This window comes from Sebastes umbrosus, chromosome 13 (genome assembly GCF_015220745.1).
Source record: "Sebastes umbrosus isolate fSebUmb1 chromosome 13, fSebUmb1.pri, whole genome shotgun sequence".
Classification (NCBI taxonomy): Eukaryota; Metazoa; Chordata; class Actinopteri; order Perciformes; family Sebastidae; genus Sebastes; species Sebastes umbrosus.
Window position 1 is genome coordinate 29,069,998 of NC_051281.1, and position 24,335 is coordinate 29,094,332.

Sequence of the window (24,335 nt, forward strand, 5' to 3'; positions counted from 1 at the left end):
ATGCCTGCATCAGGTTGCAGTGTTATGAAGTTACAGTTGTCAAGTGCGTTTTTCATCCGTTGTGTAGTGACAGAAGTCTATAGTATAAACTGGTATATGAAGTGAAAAAGACCACTTATGGTGGGCGGGTGTGGAGGTGGATGGGTCCAACAAACACAGGACTTTCAAGCGGGAGATGCGTGTTGTGCGGTGTTTCGTTTTGTAAGTTACGTTAGTGATGTTTGTCACATGTTTTGTAATGACACTGTCACATGTTTTCCACACTGATGTTACGTTGTTTCCGTACATGTTTTACTTAGTTTACGTACTTACTTAAAGCCTAACCATGACGTTTTCCCTTAACCTAACTAAGTGGATTTCTTGCCTGAACCTAAGTGAGTGGCTGTGTTGCCCCCTGCTGGTATTACAGTTTGCATATCGGTCTAACAGAGCTGTGGATGATGCCGAATCACTGGCTTTATATACTGTGCTAAAACATCTGGAGGGAAAAAACACATATGTCAGAATGCTGTTTGTTGATTACAGCAGTGCTTTTAATACAATCATACCATCTCTTCTAGTATCTAAGCTGACAGACCTCGGCGTCTGTAATTCCATCTGCAGGTGGTTACAAGATTTTCTGACAGGCCGACTCCAGACAGTAAGAGTAGGAAACAGATACTCATCTACCACAATTCTGAATACCAGTGCTACACAAGGTTGCTGTCTCAGTCCCTTACTGTATAGTCTGTACACATATGACTGTGTGGCTAAACATCATACAAACAGCGTTGTGAAATTTGCAGATGATACACCAGTGATAGGGCTCATTACTAATAACAATGAGATGGCATAGGGACGAAGTGAGGAACCTGAGCATGTGGTGTCACAACAACAATCTGTCCCTGAATACGGAGAAAACTAAGGAGCTTATAATTGTCTTCAGGAGAATTGAAACTGTTCAATCACCTGTTGATATAAATAACACTCCTGGCGAAATTGTCAACAGCTTCAAGTTCCTAGGCATCCATATTTCTGACTCCCTCTCCTGGTCCCTGCACATCAGTTGTGTCATAAAAAGGGCACAACAGAGACTTTATTTTTTGAGGTGTTTAAAGAAACATGGTATGTCCACAATAACCCTCATCAACTTCTACCGGTCCACAATCGAAAGCATCTTAACTGGACGCATACTGGTATGGTTTGGCAATATTACATCATATGACACCAAAGTCCTGATGAGGACAGTGAAAACAGCATCAAACATTATTGGATCACCATTACCAAAGTTACAGGACATTTACACCACTTGCTGCAGGAAGAAAGCACTTTGTATCATGCAGGACACAAGTCATCCAGCATATACTCTTTTCTCTTATCTTCCTTCAGGGAAGCGCCTACAGAGCATCAAAGCTCGGACCTCTCGCCTCAGAGACAGTTTTTACCCTCAGGCAGGCGGTCAGACTACTGAACAGTAGCACCAAATGAATGCAGAGCTGTGGATTGTTTTATGGATGTTTTAGGTTGTTTTATAATTTTATTCTCAGGTATTGTCTTATTTATTGTAGTATTTATCAAGTGTACTATTTATAGATTTTAAGGGCTGAGAGAGCCAGGGTAAAATGCATTTCATTGCATTCCACTGTACACTGTACTTTTAAATGCATATGACAAATAAACTTGAAACTTGAAACTTGAAACTTGGTACTGCTCGCTAATACAGTTGTGTCATTTTCACGTTACTGCGAGGCAAAACGTGACACTGACACACTGTCCTCTGGTTGGACAGATGGGTGTATTAGACTCTTTGGCCTGATATCGGGTTGAACTGTCATACAACTGTTTTTGCAAGGTGAGTAGTACTCCTCACTACAAATAAGCGAACCCTAAGGTGTAAAAGTGATGGAGTGGAGACCAGAAATGGCCAATACCAATCAATCAAATAAAAAACTCTTGTGGTTTATCTTCGGACACACCAAAATTACCTCTGTGCTCCTTCTTAGGTGAAGTTAAATTCACAAGTGTCCCCAAATGTGCTCCGTCTCCATCTCGGCTTTACTTTTTGAGTTCCCACAGTTTTCCCACCAACAGAGCCGGTATTATGAGAGCAGCTTACCAGGAAGCCTTATCCCCCAAACCTGGTAACTCCATTGTCCGGCTCGTACACAACACCTTCTTACCAGAACCCCTTGGACTTGACATGCCTCCACAGACGCACTCAAACACACACGCATGCACAAAACTTGTCACTCCCCTGTCAACCTAATTTGCCACTAACATGGAGGATGGACACGCCCTACACTAATTAGAACAAATCTCTCCCTTTCTCCCTCTGTCTCTCGGTTTCCCTTTCCTGCCTACATTCTCTCCATCTCCTCACCCCCCACAGTCCCTGCAGCGTTTTGCTTCCTGCCTTTTGATATTGTAGCCATCTCACTCATGCCACCAATTAGTCACATAATAGACCAGTGGGCTGCTGCCGGCTGACTGCTTGGACCTCGATGATCCACTGCTGCTGAAGGCACACGGGACAGATGTAAAGACAACAGAGAGGTGGTTTAAAGTGGCAGGAACAGAGGGAAAGAAAGGGTGTGGTCAAATAGTCCTCCAATAGTCCCAACATCATGAAGTCAGGGAACATTTTGTAGGAGAATTCAGAAGTTTTGGGAAAAAAACAATGGTGTGAAGAGAAACATGCTATAATTTCCTTATTAAGAAATTTAAGGGCAAAGTAAACACTGAATCATACACCAAGGCATTACAAAAGTTTCAGTATTGAGCAGCAAAGAATTGAATTAGGGCTGTCCACTTACTAACCTATTAGATTAATTAAAGGTTTGTATCGGATCGGTACTCGGTATCGGCTGATACCCAAAGCCCAGGTATGCTATCGGTATCGGGACTGAAAAAGTGGGATCGGTGCATCCCTAACATACATGAAGGCAGGGAGATCTCTGCTTGTAAAGAGGATGAAAGAAGCAGATGTAACTGTCGTGATTGACTAACACACCTACCTATAATGTATGACAATGTTTTTTCTCTTGTTCCACCCAATATCAAGGTGCATCACGTGCCCTTGCAAGAAAAACATAGCACGTTAGTACATGCTCACACATGAAAGTAGGGCCCTCTGTGTTATTGTCAACTGTTTGGTCTAGTTTTGTGATTGTGGTCAAAATGGCCTGTATCCATCCAGTTTGGTTCACATCATCTCTGATCTGACGAGATCTGTGTTATGTAGGTTAATACCCAATGCAGTGAAACATTATTCAGACACAACACACCTCTGACTGTGTGTCTGGCTGCAGGTCTGTCAATCACTGTCTGTCGCCGTGGTAATTGTCATTGTTAATCAGTGAAATCTCAAGTCTTTTGAAAGGTGTTTCCAAGAATTCCCTTTTTTGTATTTCGTTTTCATACGTCACATCATGCCAATTATTTTTTTTTTCTCATGAAAACTGCACCCACCACTGTTGAGTATAAAATATTTGCCAGTTAACCAACTGCCAAACGGTTTGGATGAATATTGTTATTATATTCACACGCACACGCACACACACACATACACTACTCTCTGTCTCTAACGGCAGCTAGTGTGTCATTAAAGGAGGCCATTGTTGCTGATTAATTAATGAGAATTGTTTTTGTTCATGGTAAACTGGGATTAGCATATTCATAAGGGCAGACATCTTTCAGACAGCTTTGAGCGAATCTGGCGGCTCTGTTTTCTCACTGTGTTCTTGTTTGTGCCCATACATAACCCCGTTTGTTGACCGGAGTCCTACCCCATTAACTCCCATGATCCTCCACGTCACAGACGCAGAGATCGAAACACAAGAGAGAGAGAGAGAGAGAGAGAGGGAGAGAGAGAGGGGCGAGACGCATATGGCCACATTTTCACACTTGAGAGAGCACACCCCCCCCGGATTACAGACTAAATTGGTCCGGGTTACAAACTGATTACCATGTCGTGTTACATCTTTATTCTCATACATAATAAACAATGAGCGACTATTAAAACATGTTGCACTCAATGCCCCCCCCTCATCCCCCCACCTCCATCCCAACCAGACTAATCAAATTAAAATGAGAACTGAATAAAAACTGCAATCATGTTCTGTAAGTCTTGTAAGGGCGTCATTTATTCTCAAACAGTGAATGCAGCGATAAGTCTGATGTTTGTATTTGCTTAAAGAGGCATATTTAGTTCCCTTTATTAATGGGTCAAATTCCCTTTGTGGCCTGTTTATGGAGGTATAGGGTGAGATAAACCCAGGATGTTTGTATCCAATCGCACTGCATCTGTAAGCTTGTTGAAATGTTTTCTTTTAGTCATTGTTCTTAATAATATATCTATATAATATTCAATAAGTAAGGGATAATGTACAGCGAACCGGTCATTGTTGTGAAATAAACCCCGACAGGGTGATGCCGCGTCCCGACGCAGGGTTTATTTCACAAAAATAACCCGCTCGTTGTACATTAATCCCGCTTATTACACGGCTACTTACTTAAGAAATCAATAATTTGACATAAAAATGGTCCGCCAGAGTCCGACCTCAGAGCTGCACCCATAGCAATGGTCTGTTATACATAGCAACGATCTGTTACACATGGCAACGTTCTGTTATACACAGCATAGCAACGGTCTGTTATACATAGCAACGGTCTGTTATACCTATAATAATGCATTAAATCACATTCATTTCAATGACACTAATTTCTTTAACGCATTAACGCAATCGATCTTCCAGAGGTTGTACCGGGCTACTAGCTTGTCACCAAGGAGGTTAAATAACGCTCCAAACAAAAAAACTGTCAAGGCTAAGGGGTCCCCTTGACCTCTGACCTCCAGATATGTGAATGTAAATGGGTTCTATGGGTACCCACGAGTCTCCCCTTTACAGACATGCCCACTTTATGATAATCACATGCAGTTTGGGGCAAGTCATAGTCAAGTCAGCACACTGACACACTGACAGCTGTTGTTGCCTGTTGGGCTGCAGTTTGCCATGCTATGATTTGAGCATATTTTTAATGCTAAATGCAGTACCTGTGAGGGTTTCTGGACAATATTTGTCATTGTTCTGTGTTGATTGATTTCCAATATTAAATATATACATACATTTGCATAGAGCAAGCATATTTGCCCTCTCCCATGTTGATAAGAGTATTAAATACTTGACAAATCTCGCTTTGCATCCGTGTGATGACGTATCATTTCATTTTTCATTTATTAAATCTACTGTAGAAACCAAAAACAGTGTTCCAGTCTGGTCATTCATCATCATGTATGGCCTCACTGCCATAATAATGTACATGAAGAACATCGGGGTCAACCTGCAGTGTGAACCCTAAAGTACAGCTAAAGCCTGTTGTAATGTATTATTGGGGTAATGCTTTAGTTGTGTTCAAGTTGGACTGTTTTAAAAGTGTTGCTCAACACACTGAGCCGGGGATGTGGAGGATATTTAAATAATGTGCAGTAAACTTGTGGCTTTGTGTGTTTTTTGGCTGTTTTATTTAGTAATTAGAGAGCATAAAACTATGTTCTTGTCCAGTTAATGATGACCGCTGGCAGCCTGATGGGACAGCAAAAGGCCAGTTTTGAGTGACTTATCTTTTTCTCCGTCCCATCTCCTCCCCCGTCTCTCATCTTATCTGATGACTGAACTGCATATCTGCCTTATTAGTTACGTCCATCTAACTTCCTCTGACCTGTTATTTCAATCTCCGGCCACACACAGACACACTCGCTGCTTATATACATTCTTGTCACTCAAACATGTGCACACAAGGACGCAGACAGGGAAACACACACACACACACACACACACACACTTGCACACACGCAGACTGACACACTCCCCTACTCACCAGCAATTTGTTGCCTGTGACATCACATTGTGTGTTAAAGCCGTACTGGCACCGGGCTGCAGCTTCGTTAACTTTCCTCTTTAATGAGCAGTTTAATTGAGCTGTCTAGCAGGCCACCTGTCGGCCCGCAGCCTCATTACCATACTAATGGACTGGGATTGTTGCTGCTCTGACAGCTCGGGCTGCACCGGCCGGCCCTAACAGGCAGAGAGGGAGAGGACAGAGAGACAGAGAGAGAGAGAGAGAGAGGCCAAGTAGGGAAAGGGGACTGGAGGCCAGACTGGAAGAGAAAGAACAGGAGAGGGGAAAGAGTAAAAAGTAGGATAAAGAGGAGAATGGACTTTGGTTTTGACCACTTTAAAGGATGAGGCTGGCAATATCCTATTTGTTTCTCATTTTCAACAAATGCCATGAAAAGATCCAAACCAACTATGGATCGATCCTACTAACAAATATTCCAAATTCTGATTAGGGCTCCATTGTTGTCTAAAAGCTATTATAACTAGGGCTGTCAATTGATTAAAATATTTAATCATTAATCGCAAATTAATTGCACATTTTCTATCTGTTCAAACCTTAAAGGGAGATTTGTTCAGTATTTAATTATCTTATCAACATGAGAGTGAGCAAATGTGCTTGCTTTATGCAAATGTATGTGTATATCTATTATTAGAAATCAATTAACACAAAACAATGAAAAGTATTGTCCAGAAACCCTCACAGGTAGTGCATTTAGCATAAAAAATATGCTCCAATCATAACATGACACGACCCCTTTGAAAATACCCATGCCAGATTTTCCTCGACAAAATTTTAGCGTAAGTTTGGAGCGTTATTTAACCTCCTTCGCGACAAGTTAGTATGACATGGTTAGCTTTAAAGCTGAGCTTGGCACCATCGTAAAAAATTGCAAGTTGCGGTAGTGTGTTAAAGAAATTGGTGGCGTTAAAACTAATTATTACAGTTGTTATCACTTTAACTTTGACAGCCCTAATTCTAAAACATCAATGAGCCAAGCTGTTGCATGAACACACATTGTTTATCTTGGCTTAATCCCGTATGTGTCATCCTACTGCCGTTAACAGTCACTTGAGCACCAAATATTGTTGAAGATAGTCCCCAATAATTTCACTATTTCCTCATGTTTAAAGTTACTGTGAGGAACTTTTAACTGGTTACGAAACAGTCCCAATTTAATCCTGATGCCTCTATATGACCTACATAAGTAACCGAGACCATCAGCGAGAAGATCGGCTATTTCTCTAGGCTATAGATATTCTTTATGCTTGTCATCGGTGCCACCGGGTCGGATTCCATGCAAAATCTCAGAGTATCTCAGTAGCTCAGACCCACGCTGCTGGAGGTCCCCAGGCCGTATTGCTGGGCCCGCTGGAGGGAAGGGAGGCACGGGTAAACCAAGACTGTGCGGGGCAGACTGTCAGACCCTGCTGCAGTAAAATGAGAGGTTTTTCAGAAGGGAATCATGGTGTTTGAAGCCGCTACTGTTTTTGTCCACAGGGACTGCCAAAATCAACATAAAATGAAAGTACTTTGTAGTAGCTTTAAGTAACATTTACTAAGAACTACAGCACCTAGCTGCTTTAGCAAATTAGTCTGAGCTGTTTTTAACGATTTCTGTCTTCAGTAGAAACAAATGGACTTAAGGGTGAGTGCCACATTTGAAAAATATTAACAGATGGACTAACATATTGTTCATGTTGGTCTTTCCATAGGATTTGTTGATGATGAGAAAAGATATTAAATAACTATGGGCTGTCAAAGTTAACACGATAATAATGCAAAATCATTTTAAGGCCACTAATTTCTTTAACGCATTAATGCAATCGACCTTTTGGAGGTTGTAGCGGTGAAAGCTAGTGAAGATACTGGCATCATATGAAACTAGAAAAAAGCTCAGGGATACATCGGTATCAACCATGTCATACTAGCTTGTCAAAAAGCAGGTTAAATAACGCTCCAAACTTGCGCTACATTTGGGCGAGGAATAACTGGCATGGCGATTTGCAAAGGGGTCCCTTGACCTCTGACCTCCAGATATGTGAATGAAAATGGGTTCTATGGGTACCCACGAGTCTCCTCTTTACGGACATGCCTACTTTATGATAATCACATGCAGTTTGGGGGCAAGTCATAGTCAAGTCAGCAAACTGACACACTGACAGTTGTTGTTGCCTGTTGGGCTGCAGTTTGCCATCTTATGATTTGAGCACATTTTTTTTATGCTAAATGCAGTACCTGTGAGGGTTTCTGGACAATATATGTCACTGTTTTGTGTTGTTAATTGATTTCCAATAATAAATATATACATACATTTGCATGAAGCAATCATATTTGCACACTCCCATGTTGATAAGAGTATTAGATACTTGACAAATCTCATTTTGAACAGATAAAAAATGTGCGATTAATTTGTGATTAATCACGATTAAATATTTGAATCGATTGACAGCCCTAAAAATAACCTAGCGGCTTGTTAGCATATCCATTTCCCAGTATGTTTTTTTTGTATTTAGAAAAATCCTCATAGCATCATATTTAAATGTTTGTGTGTTTTATTTCATTGAGGCTGTACGATGATTCAAAACACTAAGACAACATTTTGTTTTTATTGGTACAATATTACACAAAAAGGATAGGCTCAAAATTGTTCAAGTCTGTCATGAAGCAATAGTGAAGTGTCGCTGTAATCATTCCTCCTCTACATACTGACCGTAGAGATCCTTTTCCAATGTGCTTCCAATATATGTGATGGGGGACAAAATCTACTCTCCTTAATAATGCCAAAAAAGGATTATCTGAAGTTAATGAGGCTTAAGTGGGTATCTTTCAAAGTCACCTTTCTACTACTACTAAGTCTGCAGAAGTCTCTGAAAACACTTGAATTACAATATGCTGAAAAGTTATTATTGAATTTTTGCCCAATGATGCCAAAAACATGCCGCCTACTGCCACTTTAATTGAGGATTACCTGCTAAATTATTATTCTGCACCAACCAAAACAATCCCAGCTGAATCTACACTGAGTAGAAAGAGTGAAACCCCGAAGGACAAACTTCCTTTTCTGTGCGGGTTGTGTGTTGCTCAGTTGTCTTGATGTGCGCTAATGTGACAGCGGAAAGCTGGCATGAGGTGATCTCAGCACAATGGAGGAAAAGGCACCACACTGGGCCTGCTACTTTGCTCTTTTCCAGGCTCATATAGCAGAGACAACAAGCTGAGTGAAAGTCAGCTCGAAACAGAAGCTGTGTCAGGTCTATCAGCAGACTAATTCAAGTCAAAATGAGTTTTTAATGTTTCCCCACATTAAACACTGCTGCACCAACTGCTGAGCGATATCCGCAGTTTTTTGGTCAGTCGTTCCATAAACACAGCATGAGATGTATATTTGGTTCTAATACAGAAAGGTAACATCGTACTTTTATTGGTGACGTTTCATTTGTTCCTACATCTAATTATCCAGCTTAATTTGTTTTGATTCGGGGATTCCAGGGACTCTATTCCAGTCGTGACGGCATAAAAAGATGAAGGGCGACAGAGAAGCCGTAGAAAGTAAATGAAAAAGGAGGCTAAATAGGGTGATTACAAGTGAAAGGCGGCCGCGGGGGATGATGGACAGACTGAGAAGAAGAGAGGCGGGGGTACGGCCGTGGTAGCGAAGCCATATGCATTCAAGGATCCAGTGAATACGCTCCCAACTCCACACAGCCACATGCTAATGACGGCCACCATTTAATGTGTCAAATTCACAATTCCCCTTCGTTCTTCCTTCTTTCATTCTCTCTCTCCTCCGCGGGGCTAATTGCTCTGTCCCCTCCTTTTTGACAGAGAGGCTGTTGGTCTGAATTAAAGCCCCATATTGTGGCGTCCGTGCCCAACCTGCAACTCCCAAAGCAGGAGCACATGCACAAGCATCTGCAAACACACACACCGACACACGCACACACACACAAACACACACAAACACACACACACACAGTGCTAAACAACTACTGGATCACCTTCCACATGTCTACTGTATGGACACATTAATTGACGTAAACTTGAAAATGTTGGCTCTGTCCACATTTGGCTTTTTTTCTAAAAGCTTACTGGCCACACTGGGATGCCAAAAAGTCCTCTTGTTTCTCCTGTTTGGGTTGTTTTAACTTATGTAAGTGAAAATGTGATACTGCCGAGCTGTGTCAGACAGCTGTGTAATAAAATAGTGTGATTGTTGCACATGAATGCATGATAACTAACGTTATTACACGACTTTGTTAAATACTATTACTGTACTATACAATTGCTATGTATAACTGCTATGTTTTTTTCGTCAAATTATTGATTTCTTGAGTAAGTAGGTGTGTAATAAGCGGGATAATTTACAGATAGCTGGTCATTGTTGGGAGAGAATCCCCTTCAGGGCGATGAGAGACCCCTCCGCCCTGTTGGGGTTTATTTCGCAACAATGACCAGTTTGTTGTACATTATTCCGTACTTAAAGGGACCAAAGCTACGGTCTCCCCTGCGTCCGCCGACCGTGGCCAACACTTTTTTGCAAGACGGGCTTCACTAGATAGAACCAAGAGGTTTTGGTGCTTCCGTGTAGTTTGTGTTGGAGTCTGAGTCTGAACAGCGTAGCCACACGCAAGTGCGCATGGGACACCGACCCACAATGATTATACGTGTAAGAAGTTACAAACAGTCCCTTTAATGCAGATAGAAGCCCAAAAACTGAAGAACAAAAAGACAAGTTTTTAAAATGAGTGTGGACGTGGATTCGCTTCCTGGGACGGAAGTATGCATGAAGTCCACAGCACCGACTCTGTTTCATGTGTTATTGTCCTGCTACTTCCCTTTTTACTCACATAGAAGCCCCCCCCGCAACCAGCACTAGAAGAGCCAGCAGCCCCTCGCTGAGTTTAACAAGGTGTCCAATGACTCTGTGTGTGTGTGTGTGTGTGTGTGTGTGTGTGTGTGTGTGCGCGTGTGCGCGTGTGCGCGTGTGCGTGTGTGCGTGCGTGTGTGCGCGTGTGTGCGTGTGTGCGTGTGTGTGTGTGTGTGTTCCATGGGTGAGGATGATCAGAGAAAGGGTCATTGCTGGGGTATACTCAGGAAGAGATCACACTTTTCTTGGCTTCTTCACGTTAAGGCAGAACAGTTTGAGCTCTGCTGACCACCTGCCTGCTGTTCGGTGGGCAGAACCAAAATACACAAAACACACAAGAGGCCTGAATGGGCTGCAATTTGTGGGAAGGAGCATTTCTAATGACCCTGTTAAAAAGTTTAGATCATTCTGGAAAGTGAGGAGATTTTTGGATAGTAATTTTGTCAATGTGTGCTCATTTACTTGTGAGGCCTAATTTACATTTCAGTCTGAAAGTCAGAACATCTTTAGAAGGTGAGGATGTTGAGAGGAAATGTCAATAAAGTGAGGACATTTTGGAAAATAATTTGGTTTATGTGTGTTCTTGTACTAATTTTAAATTGTTTTAGCCTGGGAGTAGCAACATTTTTAGCATTTTTTTCTCCATTAGTCAAACACATTGCAGGACTCTGATGCCCATTGGCTGCAAACAGCTAACAGCTAACTAGCTCTCCTGCCAGTGATAATAACTGTAACAGCATCAGAAGACACACTCCGTTGTGGTCGGCGCTTGGTTCAGTTTGTCATTTCCTAAGCGATAATTATACATACATACAAAAATCCCTTTCATCCTGGCGGGGAAGATCTCTGTTCCTCCCAAACGACGACGTCAGTCTCGAGGCCTGTTTCAAACAACTGGCTGCAATGTTTGATTGAATTAATTGTGTTACCTTGGCAGCCAAATCTGGACAGAAACAATTTTTAAACCTTAGTAGAAATAAGCAGTTGTCGATCACTTGTGGCCCCTACCGGCCAGTTAAGAGGAGTGGTGTCAGCAGTCAGTGACGGTATATAACTGTCAATAAAAGATGTTTTTCAAAAAATTGTGAATCACCACAACCACGAGAGGTCCTTGAGAATACAGTCATAAATGTGCACATAAAATATCAGGCTGATGGGTCCGGTAGTATGCCAGATCAGCTGCAGACAGACAGATACACAAACGCACACACAAGACCGAACGCATGATCACCTCCAGGCTTACGCCTGGTGGAGATAACTGTGGGGTGCTTTAACTGTTAAAATCTTCACTACAGCATTCTGGAGGAGTTGGAACCATAAAGGCTAAATACCTCACTGTACTATTGGCCCAGAGCTACTTGCTACAAAGTTCTGGAGCAGTTAAACCTGGGATAGCAACCTTAATGCTTGCTTCTGTTTTATCCACCACCTGAACTGTGTTATTGCCACTCTAGCAAATGGTGTTAATGTCATAATGAGAACTGAGTGGTGGGTTGATGTGCAGTGAAGAGAGAATAATTTGGAATCCAGCCATACTGTGGCAATATGTTTATCAGGAACAAATGCCTTGAACAAAACAGTGTGTGAATTCCATTCATTCTAACACTGCAGAATATATTATTTTATGAATATTTTTTAAAGTCAACAAATGTACTTTTCCTTAAGTCTATTTATACAGAAAAAATGATGGAAACAATAACAAACCTTTACACCTAGACCTATCCTAAACCTCTTTCTTTTTCCCGTTAGCTTGTACAAGTCTAACAAGTCCGAAATTTGATGTAGATCACTCATTTCAACCTGTTGAATGCCACCTGTTCAGTTCATGTGTAGGTGCGCAATTATGAGATTTGATCAGGGGTCTCCAACAACCAGTAGCGTATTGCTCGCTCGCATCCAGTAGTAGCTCGCAACCAGTAGCTTGCGACCCATTTCTGAGTCGCTCGCTAAAGGTTCAAAGAATATGTAAACAAATTTGATAAGACAAAGTCACTTGGTAAACCTAAATTTCTATCCAATCCAATTCAGCCTAGCTCGCGACCTGAAGCTCAGCTCGCGACCAGTAGCTTGCGACCAGTAACTCAGTAGCTCGTCGACCAGTAGCCCGGCGACAAGTAGCTCGCGACCAGTAGCTCAGTAGCTCGGCAACCAGTAGCTCGCGACCATTAGGTCGTAGCTCGCGACCTGTAGCTCAGCTCGTAACCAGTAGCTCGCAACCAGTAGCTAGCTCGCGACCAGTAGACCAGTAGCTCGCGCAGTAGCTCGCGACGACGTAGCTCGCGACCAGTAGATCAGTAGCTTGCCGACTAGTAGCTCGCAACCAGTAGCTCAGTAGCTCGCCGACCAGTAGCTCGCCGACCAGTAGGTCGTAGCTCGCGACCAGTAGGTCGTAGCTCGCGACCAGTAGGTCGTAGCTTGCAACCAGTAGCTTGCGACCTGTAGCTCAGCTCGCGACCTGTAGCTCAGCTCGCGACCTGTAGCTCAGCTCGCAACCAGTAGCTCGCAACCAGTAGCTAGCTCGTGACCAGTAGACCATTAGCTCGCGACCAGTAGCTCAGTGACCAGTAGCCCGGCGACCAGTAGCTCACGACCAGTAGCTCAGTAGGTCGCCGACCAGTAGCTCGCCGACTAGTAGCTCATGACCCATTTCTGAGTCGCTAGCTAAAGGTTCAAATAATATGTAAACAAATTTGATAAGACAAAGTCATTTTGTAAACCTAAACCTGAAACCTTTCTATCCAATCCAATTCACAGACATCCTGCCGCCTTCTGACACAAACTGATTATTTGCCAATCAGCTGTCAATTAAAAGAGTTACGCTGCTGCCATGTTTGGTTACATCAGTGAGGCCTTAACATTAGGAGATGTTAGCAGGCTAGCAAAGACACACCAGGTTTGACAATGACTGCGGAAAATAGCCAGGCCAAGAAAAGGCAAAAAAATATACAATTTTTTTATGAGGAATGGGAAACAGAGTTTTTTTTCACGAATGTGAATGACAAGTGTGTGTGTGTCTCATTTGCGGTGTGAGCGTGTCAGTCGGTAGAAGATGTAACGTCGAGCGCCACTTCACCAAAGTCCATGGCAACTTTTCACGGGACTTTTCCGGCTGGTAGCGGTCTACGAACAGAGAAGGTGAGGGAGCTGAAAACAACGCTTAAGAGACGACAGTCTCTGTCTCTGTACTAAACCGATGAAGGAGGCCAACGCAGCAACAGAGGCTTCGTTTAAAGTGACGCACATTCTAACGAAGAACAAAAAGCCTTCACCGAGGGCGGCATTGTAAAAGAGGTCGGCTGAAACCCTATTCAAGGACCATAAAAGTAAGACAGAAATGATGTCTGTTATCGTCGATGTACAACTCGGTGCTAACACTGTGGCAAAGAGAGTGTCTGCGCTGTCTGCGGATGCTGTGGAGCAGCTAGAACGTGACATGGACAGGTGCAGATGGTTTTCCATCCAGTGTGATGAGTCGGTTGACTCCAGCGATAAGGCCCAGCTGGCTGTCTTGAATGTCATAAAATCTAAGTTCAGAACAAGACTGACAGATGAACATTTAAAGGTCCCATATCGTGCTCATTGTCAGGTACATACTTGTATTTTGTGTTTCTACTAGAACATGTTAACATGCTGTAATGTTAAAAAAAACTTTATTTTCCTCATACTGTCTGCCTGAATATGCCTGTATTTATCCTCTGTCTGAAACGCTCCTTTTTAGCTTATTTCAACAGAATTGCAATGGAATTACGTTGCTAGGCAACAGTTTGGGTCCATGTTTACTTCCTGTCAGCTGATGTTATTTACATACACTGCAACAGGAAATAAACTGGGACACATAAAGATGTTTACGTTTAAAACTGTGTAATGGTCTATATATTGTACATTTGTGACATCACAAATGGAAAGAAATCCTGACGGCTTGTTTCAAACGCACAATTTCTGAATACAGGCTGTGTGTATTTCTCTGTATATTGAACGTTTCAATACTTTCACAGTATTTATAAAGCACTTAAACCTGCTTTATACTATAACAGACACGACAATCTCATTTTTTAAAATATGGGACCTTTAAATGAGTCCATAAGAGTGAACCTAAGTGGATCCACTCCAGCATACACCTCTCTTCTGCACTTCATGCAGTGCCAGTCATCTCACTAACTGTTAAAAAGACTGAATGCATGTAATACATGCATGTGAACTACAGATGATGAAGGGAATGTGAAGGGAAGTGATATGATACAGTGATATGTGGACAGACAGAAAATAAGGTAAAGTAAGTAAAATAAGTAACAATATTGTTTTGTTTTCTATCAAATTAATCTGATGTGGATTTAATAGTGTGAGCTTGACACATTGATGTCAAAATGTGAGTGTTGAATATCAACATTTTCTAAATGTTCACACAAAAGAAGCGTATTCAGCTGGTTTGGTTGGAGCTGAGCAATGTGAATAAATGTTACTAGTAATATAAAATATGAGTAGCTCTCAGCCACTTTAATTTTGTCAAAGTAGCTCTCAGAGGAAAAAAGGTTGGAGACCCATGCATTAAAGCACTATGATTCTTAAATCAAACAAGTGTTTTCCCTCTGGAAAAAGGCTGCAACTCATTCAAAGTTAAGAGGAAATGGTTCTTAAATATCACTGAATCTAATGAGCTAGTCCGTTCATATGAGTGGTTCTTGCTTTTTTTTCTTGCCCATTTTACATTTTATTGAACACACAATATTTTGATCTGACAAGGAACTTCCTCAGGTCCTAAAACTAGAAGCAACATATACAAATATCCCTGTACTTCACGCTATTTTTTTGTTGATTTACCATTTATAGCTTCTACCTTTAAATGTCAGTTTATCAGTGATGGTTGCTGGGTTTTATATGGGTCATGTCTATGTGTATGAATTCTACCTAATTACAGTACTTGATGTTTTCTGTGGTGTTTTTCATGGCGGCTGAAAATTGAATTTTTCTTGAAGGGACAACGGGGGGAAATGAGAATGCATTTTACACACTTTCATGCCTCATATACTTACATTAACTAGTTAAGAAAAATGTAATTATTTGTCAAATTATTTTCCCCCCTGTGTAAACACTGAGTGGCGGCACTGTGGTACCCCCTACTGACAAGCTACCACTGGTGTAGGTGAAGTGTGTGGTCCTCATGATACGCGTCTGCTCGCCTTCTTGTGTGGGTGCGTGTGAAACCGGCATGTATACCTCATCTTCCCCGCATGCCTTTCCCTTTCTCCAGCAGGCTCTTGACTCGACGCCGTCTCCGGGGCCTAATCCTCTGATCAGCATGCCAGGCGAGCACCGAGGGGGCCTGGCTGAACTGATGGAGGACAGGGGGCCTGAGGTGACGCCAGGCTCAAGCCACTTTCTCAGATGGTGTCTCGGCCACATGCGCTGCTGTAGTGCAGCCTCAGCTTATTGTTGACCAGGTATACAAGGACCAGATCTTACCCCCCACCCATCTGCTCCCATCCATCCTCCTAACTGAAAGAATGGTACAGAAACTATGGCCAATAGCATTTTTTAAAAAAGCACGTTATTACATTTTATGCCTGGACAATGGTAAAGAAAATAACTTGAATTCCCTGGTCCGATGTGTCAGGTTCAAGTTACTTACCAGACAAAGACCGGGGTGAATAGAGTGACTTGAGAGACCAGGGGATTGAGGGGAGTTGCTTGGCACACAAACAATTAGCACTCATCCCTGCATAGCTCGCCGTGGCCCCAAATCCCCACATTTGTCCAGACAAATTGACTGGACCCTGGGTCTTGTTTGTCTAGCTCTGCTGGGCTGCTGGAGAGGGCTTGAGGGCAGCGGGGAATGCCCCCCTCCAAAGAGCACAGCTCATGGGAACAGAACAAATAACGGGTTCTGGTCAGAAAATGAGCCTTCCAACACTTTTCAAGACACATTGGAAATGTTTTTAATTCATCCTGTGCTTGATCAAGCATCTAACCACTGGTTACACTGTGGTTTGGCTGTGCCACCCTAATGGTACGTGTCCACAGCCCCACGTCCTTTCCACGCTTCCCATTCATTGTCTATGTAAGTAGGCCGTGCAATGCATTCAGGTATGATTCAACAGAAAGGATGTCACGTTGGCCGCTCCTCATTTGCATCAAGTTGAGGTCTAGGCTACTTTATGCAAATCACGGGCGAGAAACTCAGGAGAAACATTTAAAGGTCCCATATCGTGCTCATTTTCAGGTTCATACTTCTATTTTGTGCTTCTACTAGAACATGTTTACATGCTGTAATGTTAAAAAAAAAATTTATTTTTCTCATACTGTCTGCTTAAATATACCTGTATTTACCCTCTGTCTGAAATGCTCCGTTTTAATGCATTTCAACGGAATTGCAACGGAATTTGCCTGGCAACAGTTTTGGTCCATGTTTACTTCCTGTCAGCTGATGTCATTCACATACACTGCAACAAGACATAAACTGGGACACATTTAGAATGTTTACGTTTAAAACTGTGTAATGGTCTAAATACTGTATATTTGTGACATCACAAATGGACAGAAATCCTGACAGGTTCAAAAGCACAATTTCTGAATACGGGCTGTGTGTATTTCTCTGTATATTGATCGCTTTGATACCTTCACAGTATTTATAAAACACTTAAACCTGCTTTATAATATAAAATATATGAAAATCGTACTTTTTACAATATTGGACCTTTAAATTAACCGTTGTCAATTCAAAATGAAGACAGATTCAGCAACTGCGTGGCTTATTTAGCTTAAAGTGTTTTCAGAAACACATTTCGGTGAACTATTTTCGTGATATGAGAGAAGAAAGTTTCCAAACGAGCCACCATGTTGGTTCCATTTTCAGCTTACGAGGGTCAATGTTTGTCCAATCAGGTGCCGAGTGTCTATAGTGGCAGCCCATCAAGTGTCTAATGCTGGGAAGCGAAGCGATCCCTCACGATAAAAAAATGCCCATTTGTAAATTTACTGAGTTATAGGATGAAAGAAACGGGACTCTACTAAAAAAGAGATAAAGTTTGCACGATGAATTTGCAGTTTCCTCTCTGGGCGATATGTTCACTATTCCTATGGAATTTTCAGTCAGTATGTGGTAATTTGATTGAACGTAAATTAATTTAGTTGAAAAGTATTTTGTTTTTCATTTATTTACGTTACATATGTAACTTGCATTTCAACAGCTTTTGAATTAGCATAATCTTGTTGAGATTGTTGGGACCTGCTCAGGGCTGAAGTGGTGATGTACCCCAGGGCCGCTTTCACAAAGATATTTTAAACTGCTCCGCGGTGTTAGGCAGCTCTTAATTTTGCTCTTAGATTAGTCTAATGCAGGGGTTCCCAAAGTGGGTGCCACGGCACAATGGGGTGCCTTGAGGACGGGGGCCAAGGGTGCCGCAAGATTCCTAATCAAGTTTTGGCTGCTTGTGGAAGACGGATGTTGATTCACTGTGGTATTAAAGAAATACATTTAACATATTGGCAAATTTAATTGTATTATTGTTTATTTACTGAGCGTTTTGATAGTTTAACAGTATTTAAACCTGCTTTGTAATATAAAAGACATGAAAATCTCACTTTTTACAATATGGGACCTTTTATCCTCACCTCCTCCATCACCGTCTGGTTCGCCGCTGCCACCGCCAGGGACAAGGCCAGGCTGCAGTGGGTCATCCGTGCTGCAGAGAAGGCGATCGGCTGCAATCTTCCCTCCCTCCAGGACCTGTACACCTCCAGGACCTTAAGGAGGGTAGGGAAGATTGTGGCCGACCCCTCCCATCCTGGACACCATCTCTTTCAGACTCTGCCATCTGGCAGGAGGTTAAGGTCCACATCAGGACCAAAACCTCACGCCACAAAAACAGTTTTTTCCCCATGGCAGTGGGGCTCTCCAACAGCCCCTCCGCCCCCCTGTGACTGTCTCTCCCTCACACACACACACACACACACACTACTGCCCCCCCCCAACCTCCTTCTCTCACACACTCTCAATACCACCCCCTACTGTATCCCTCTCTCTCCCTCTGATACCTGATTGTTTGCACTCCTGGAATATTTGCACTATCTGTTTTTATCATGTTTATTTTTGTTTATATAATATTTTGTATATTGTATATTAGTAGAATTTCAATTTTTTATTCTTATTTTATTCTAGCGTTTATATATTCTTCTGTTATTATACTATTTTGACTTGCACCAACATAACCAAAGCAAATTCCTAGTGTATACCTCTTACACCTGGCAATAAATACGATTCTGATTCTGATTCTGATTCTGATTTAAACACTGATCACAATTCAACTACATCAATATTAAAGGTCCCATATCGTGATCATTTTCAGGATCATACTTGTATTTTGTGTTTACATGCTGTAATGTTAAAAAAAAACGTTATTTTCTTCATACTGTTGGCCTGAATATGCCTGTATTTACCCTCTGTCTTAAACGCTCTGTTTTAGTGCATTTCGACGGAATTGCAACAAAATTGCAACAGAACTGCGTTGCTAGGCAACAGCTTTGGTCCATGTGTACTTCCTGTCAGCTGGTTTTATTTACATACACTGAAACCAGGAATAAACTGGGACAAATTTAGAATGTTTACATTTAAATCTGTGTAAAGGGTCTAAATATTGTATATTTGTGACATCACAAATGGACAAAAATCCTGTTTCAAATGCAGAGTTTCTGAATACGGGCTGTGTGTATTTCTCCGTATATTGAGCGTTTCGATACTTTCACAGTATTTATATAGGACTTAAGCCTGCTTTATAATAAAAAAACATGAAAATCTCACTTTTTTATAATATGGAACCTTTAAACAACTCTTCACATGACACTCCTGTGTTTCGGGCTATTTTTCCTTCAATAGGGTTGCTTTCAATGTTTCTCAGTTTCTTTATATCAATCAATTAGTCATTTGACTTAACAGACGAAACTATAAATTGCAATACCACCATCACATTTCTTTTTAAATATCCATAGATACTAGCCAAACAATGGGTATATTTCAAATGAAGAACATGTTTAAGTAATTATTCATTTTATACAATGAGGGAATTAAACTTAAGATGGAATATTGTATGTGTAAATACTTGAATTTCTCAAGTATTCTACAGAGATTGTACAGTGTTACGTCCCACCCTTGGGCAGCCCTATTGGGAGCGAACAACACTCCAACACTGACCCAAATCAACCACAGAATACACCTTTAAAACACTCAAATCCATAGGATTTACTAACAAAGAAATACAAACAAGACAATACAAAATCATAGGCTGGTGCTTTCCCCACACCAGAGGCCTCCCCCTTTCTGCTGCTGCCACAGGAGCTTTTAAGCACTTTCTTCCCAAACTCGTTGAGCAATGCAGCACACCTGGGCAGAGTTACTTGAGAGGGAAAAGGGACGACAGCACAGGGAACACATACAGCGCCCGTAACAACAGTCAGAAGAAACTTGTCTTTAAAAACAGGTGCACTCACACTGTATTATGTCCTTGGATGACTACTTTGAAACGTTATCCTTCAGTGCTTGTATTAGACTGCCATCTAGTGCTTACTTTGGGAAAAATATATAGTTTAAGCCTGCAAAGGCATGCTTATTACTATGAGAGACACTGCGGGTTATGCAGGCAAACTGGTTTTATTGGGGTCTTAAGCATCAGGAGCTGTCCTGTTTACAGATTATTTGCATCTGAGAGATACTACCAGAACGTCTAGTCAAAATGTGTTCATCCGGTTATACTGGAAGGATTGCCCAAAGGTCTCTTTTGCTCTATTTCTGACAAAGTAGCTGCTCAAAGACCATTTGCTGTAGTATTAAATCACATTTACTGTTACCAAGGTAATCAGGGGTGTTGCCAAAACAGCCACGACTGAAAAAAAACAAAAAAACAAAAAAAACACTGTACAGGTAACAGCGTGAGCCATATAACCATGGTACTCTTTAATTGACTAAACACATTAAAGGGACCGTATTGTAAAAAGTGAAATTTTCAAGTCTTTTATATTACAAAGCAGGTTTAAGTTCTATATAAATACTTTCAAAGTATCAAAACGCTTAATCCGCAGAGAAATACACACAGCCCGTATTCACAAACTGAGCTTTTGAAACAAGCCGTCAGGATTTCTGTCCATTTGTGATGTCACAAATCTACAATATTTAGACCGTTTTCAAAGTTTTAAACATAAGCATTCTAAATGGGTCCCAGTTTATTTCCTGTTGCAGTGGATGTGAATGACATCATCTTCTCCTTCTTTTGTTCATTTAACCGGGATCTCCAACCATTTGTTTGCTCAGTTAGATTTTTGATATAGTTATTGTTTTGTCCTGATTTAAAATAAATTGATGGTATTATTTTCACATAACTGTCTCTTGGCGTCCTTTCATATGCTTCGGTCTCTCCAGAGCCTTCCTTTGTTTGAAAGGCCGTAACATCCCTCAACAACATGTCTTTTGGACTAAAGTCTCTTACGTATATAACAAAGAAAACCAGATAAGATTCTTTTAAATATTTGTTTTATTTTTACACCAATGTTGGCTGTGAAAATACAGACAATATCACCCTGTGTAATTGTAAAATTCTTTTAAATATTATTTTTTTGAGCTTTTATTGATAGAGACAGAGTAGTATTGAAAGGGGGAGAGAGAGGGGATGACATTGAGCAAAGGGCCAGAGGTTGGAGTTGAACCCCAGGCTGCTGCAGTAAGGACTCAGTCTTGGTACCTGGGACGCCTGCCCTACCAGGTGAGCTACAGCAGCACCCCTTAACTGTAATTTTTGAAAAATTAAAACAAATATAAAAAAATATATGTTGTTGACAGGCAGGGGCGGGGCTCGTTTGGACGTTTGGAGTCTATGTTTTCAATTCATATTGATTTTTAAGTTTTATTTTGGAGTTTATGAAATAAGTATACAGCAAACCAATTTCCAGATGCTTGTAGGTATAGTGATTATTGTGTAAAGAGTTTTTTTTTGTACTGAAAAGTTCAGGAAATTGACTGTATGTGTGTAACTTTCTCTATATGCGTGTAAGGTAAAACTTTGCTGTGAATGAAATGAACTTTCTAAATAAACATGTGCAGTATGATTCTGTATGGGATAATTATTTATCACACCATATACACAAAGCAGCACAGCAAGCTCTTAACTCCCAGATAGGGAACAAGCAAAGGATAACAAACAAGAACAAAATGAGCATGTGGATATTAGTGCACGCTAATATGAAATAAAACAAAATAAAGCTGTGCACCTAGGTCATGGGTCAGCAACCTTTACTATCGAAAGAGCCATTTTAGGCACAAAAAAAAAATCTGTCTGGAGCCACAAAACATTTGATCTTTGTGATGAAGATAACACAGTTTATAGTCTAAGTATATAGTATATAAGTCTAATGCAGTGAGGGCCAAAGTGCAAATGTACTACGGAGTATTAGGGCCATATTAAGGGAATAAAGTCATAACTTTACGAGAAAAAAAGTTGAATAATTACGAGAATAAAGTCATAACTTTATGAGAAAAAAAGAAAATAGGACGTTAAATTACTTCTTCATAATATTGTGACTTTATTCTCATAATTTAACGACTTTTTTTCTTGTAAACCTATGACTATATTCTGTTAATATTATGACTATATTCTGTTAATATTATGACTATATTCTGTTAATATTATGACTATATTCTGGTAATATTATGACTATATTCTGGTAATATTATGATTATATTCTGGTAATATTATGATTTTATTCTCGAAATCTCAGATTTATTTTTTTCCCTCCTATGTGGCCCTAATACTCCGTCGTACCGTCGTACATTAGACCTTCAACAATGATAAATGAAAAAAAATCCACAGGGAGCCACTGGAGAGGGGCTAGAGAGCCGCATGTGGCTCCGGAGCCGCAGATTTTCTGACCTCTGTCCTAGGTGTTCACTGAGTTGTCAGATGTCTGAAAAATGTTTCCATCAATTGAGGAATTGTTAAGGATATTTCTGCTGTTATTAAGGGTCAAGCCACCGCCCCCGTTGACATCGGGCCCCGGGGGGTCTTTTGTATTTTTATATCTGATCCCAAAAAGACAGCAGATTTTCTTCAGCATCAAGTCGACAATCTCCTCCTCGTCTGAGGGCTGGGTAAGAGGGGAGAGATGACAAGATAATTTTTAGAGTGATTGAAGAGATGCTCTTGAAACTACTCACTCTAAGGACATACCATGTGCTTTTGACAAATCAAAACTGTTCTGTTTCAGGATTCATCACAGATGGAAACTCCGAGCTAGTGGGTAATGCCCGTCTTCGTCAATTGAGAGTGCAGAAGAACTCCTGTCAGATTGGGGGGCGGTTTGGGGTGTTATTTTAACTTCTTCGCAAGGAGCTAGTATGAAAGGGTTGAATTGGATTCTTTAGGTTTTCTAGTTTCATATGATACCAGCATCTTCACTCTAGCTTTAAAACTGAGCCCCGAAAGAAATTAGTGGCGTTAAAACGAAGTTGCGTTAACGTGGTATTATCACTTTAACGTTGACAGCCCTAACTATTAACTATTAATAATTATTGTTTTTGGCCACTAAGTAGCAGCGAACAAAGCTGTGAGCATAACACTGACAGATCATCACCTTTTAGAGTTGCTATAACAAACAGTTGAGTCATGTTTCTGATGAATGTAAGTCCAATATTCATTCTCCTTTTAGCTCTGATTTGGACACCCTCCTGATGGATATAGTATTTGTCGCTTTAACTTCTTTGCTGAAAGCTGAAGTTTTTTCTGCTGAAGGAATTTTTTTAGTCCTGTGCTCAAAAACATCATTATGCATGAAATATTTTAGTTTCTAGTGCACACCAGACACTTTCAACAAGACACAAGGTTCTTTTCTAGTTGCTTTCAGGGTACACTGTAAACTGAGAGCTCTTGCTTAAATACAAGGCAAAAGTGAGCATGGCTCACATACCCCCCCCACTCACTGCTTGACCCCTACTAAAGTAGGGCCAAAGGTTTTGCCCCTTTGGAACTTGGAAATGTTCTTCTTCTAACCCCCAAAAGGCACAACTAGACCACACTGTCAACCATCAAACCAAATTTGAAATTCCTAAGTTAAATAGTTTCTGAGTTCTGCTCCGGAAACGAAAGCGTGACACGTGAACAGACGGAAGGACGGACGGACAAACGGATCACTATATACCCCCGACTATATACCCCCGACTACGTTGTAACGGGGGTATAATAAGTAAATGTTACTAGAATTAAAATGATTTGATCAACCCTGATATTTATCATGCAGATAGGGTTCTTGGGAAAAAACCCTAACTGGCATATTTGTCAAAAAGCTTTGGCGTATTACCCAGAACATACAGTTTGTTCACTATACTGTATGATCTGTATCAAAACAAGGATTAGAATTTTTCATGCTACCTTGTGATATATTTGCTCCTGGTTGAATGCCACGAGGATCACTGAGAGGAGGAGATTGAGCACCACAAACGTCATGAACACAACACAGGAACCAAAGAGTAATCCACCCAGCACGGGGTTGGAGTCCAAGACCTGAAAAATGGTGCATCAGTGAGACAGCAATGTCAGTTTGAGCTGATGAGGAAAAA

At 41.1% G+C, this 24,335-nt stretch overlaps 1 protein-coding gene across 1 annotated transcript in view; it reads right to left on the reverse strand.

Annotated features, from left to right (window-relative positions):
- Positions 1 to 22,524: 22,524 nt before the first annotated feature.
- LOC119500448 (polycystic kidney disease protein 1-like 2) overlaps positions 22,525 to 24,335 on the reverse strand; it is a 47,926-nt gene continuing 46,115 nt past the window's right edge. The window contains exons 43-44 of the mRNA XM_037790163.1: positions 24,148 to 24,279; positions 22,525 to 22,867 (exon numbers count right to left, since the gene is read on the reverse strand). Coding sequence (XP_037646091.1) covers positions 22,661 to 22,867; positions 24,148 to 24,279 — 339 coding nt within the window. The 3' untranslated portion in view covers positions 22,525 to 22,660. The remainder of the gene's footprint in view (positions 22,868 to 24,147; positions 24,280 to 24,335) is intronic.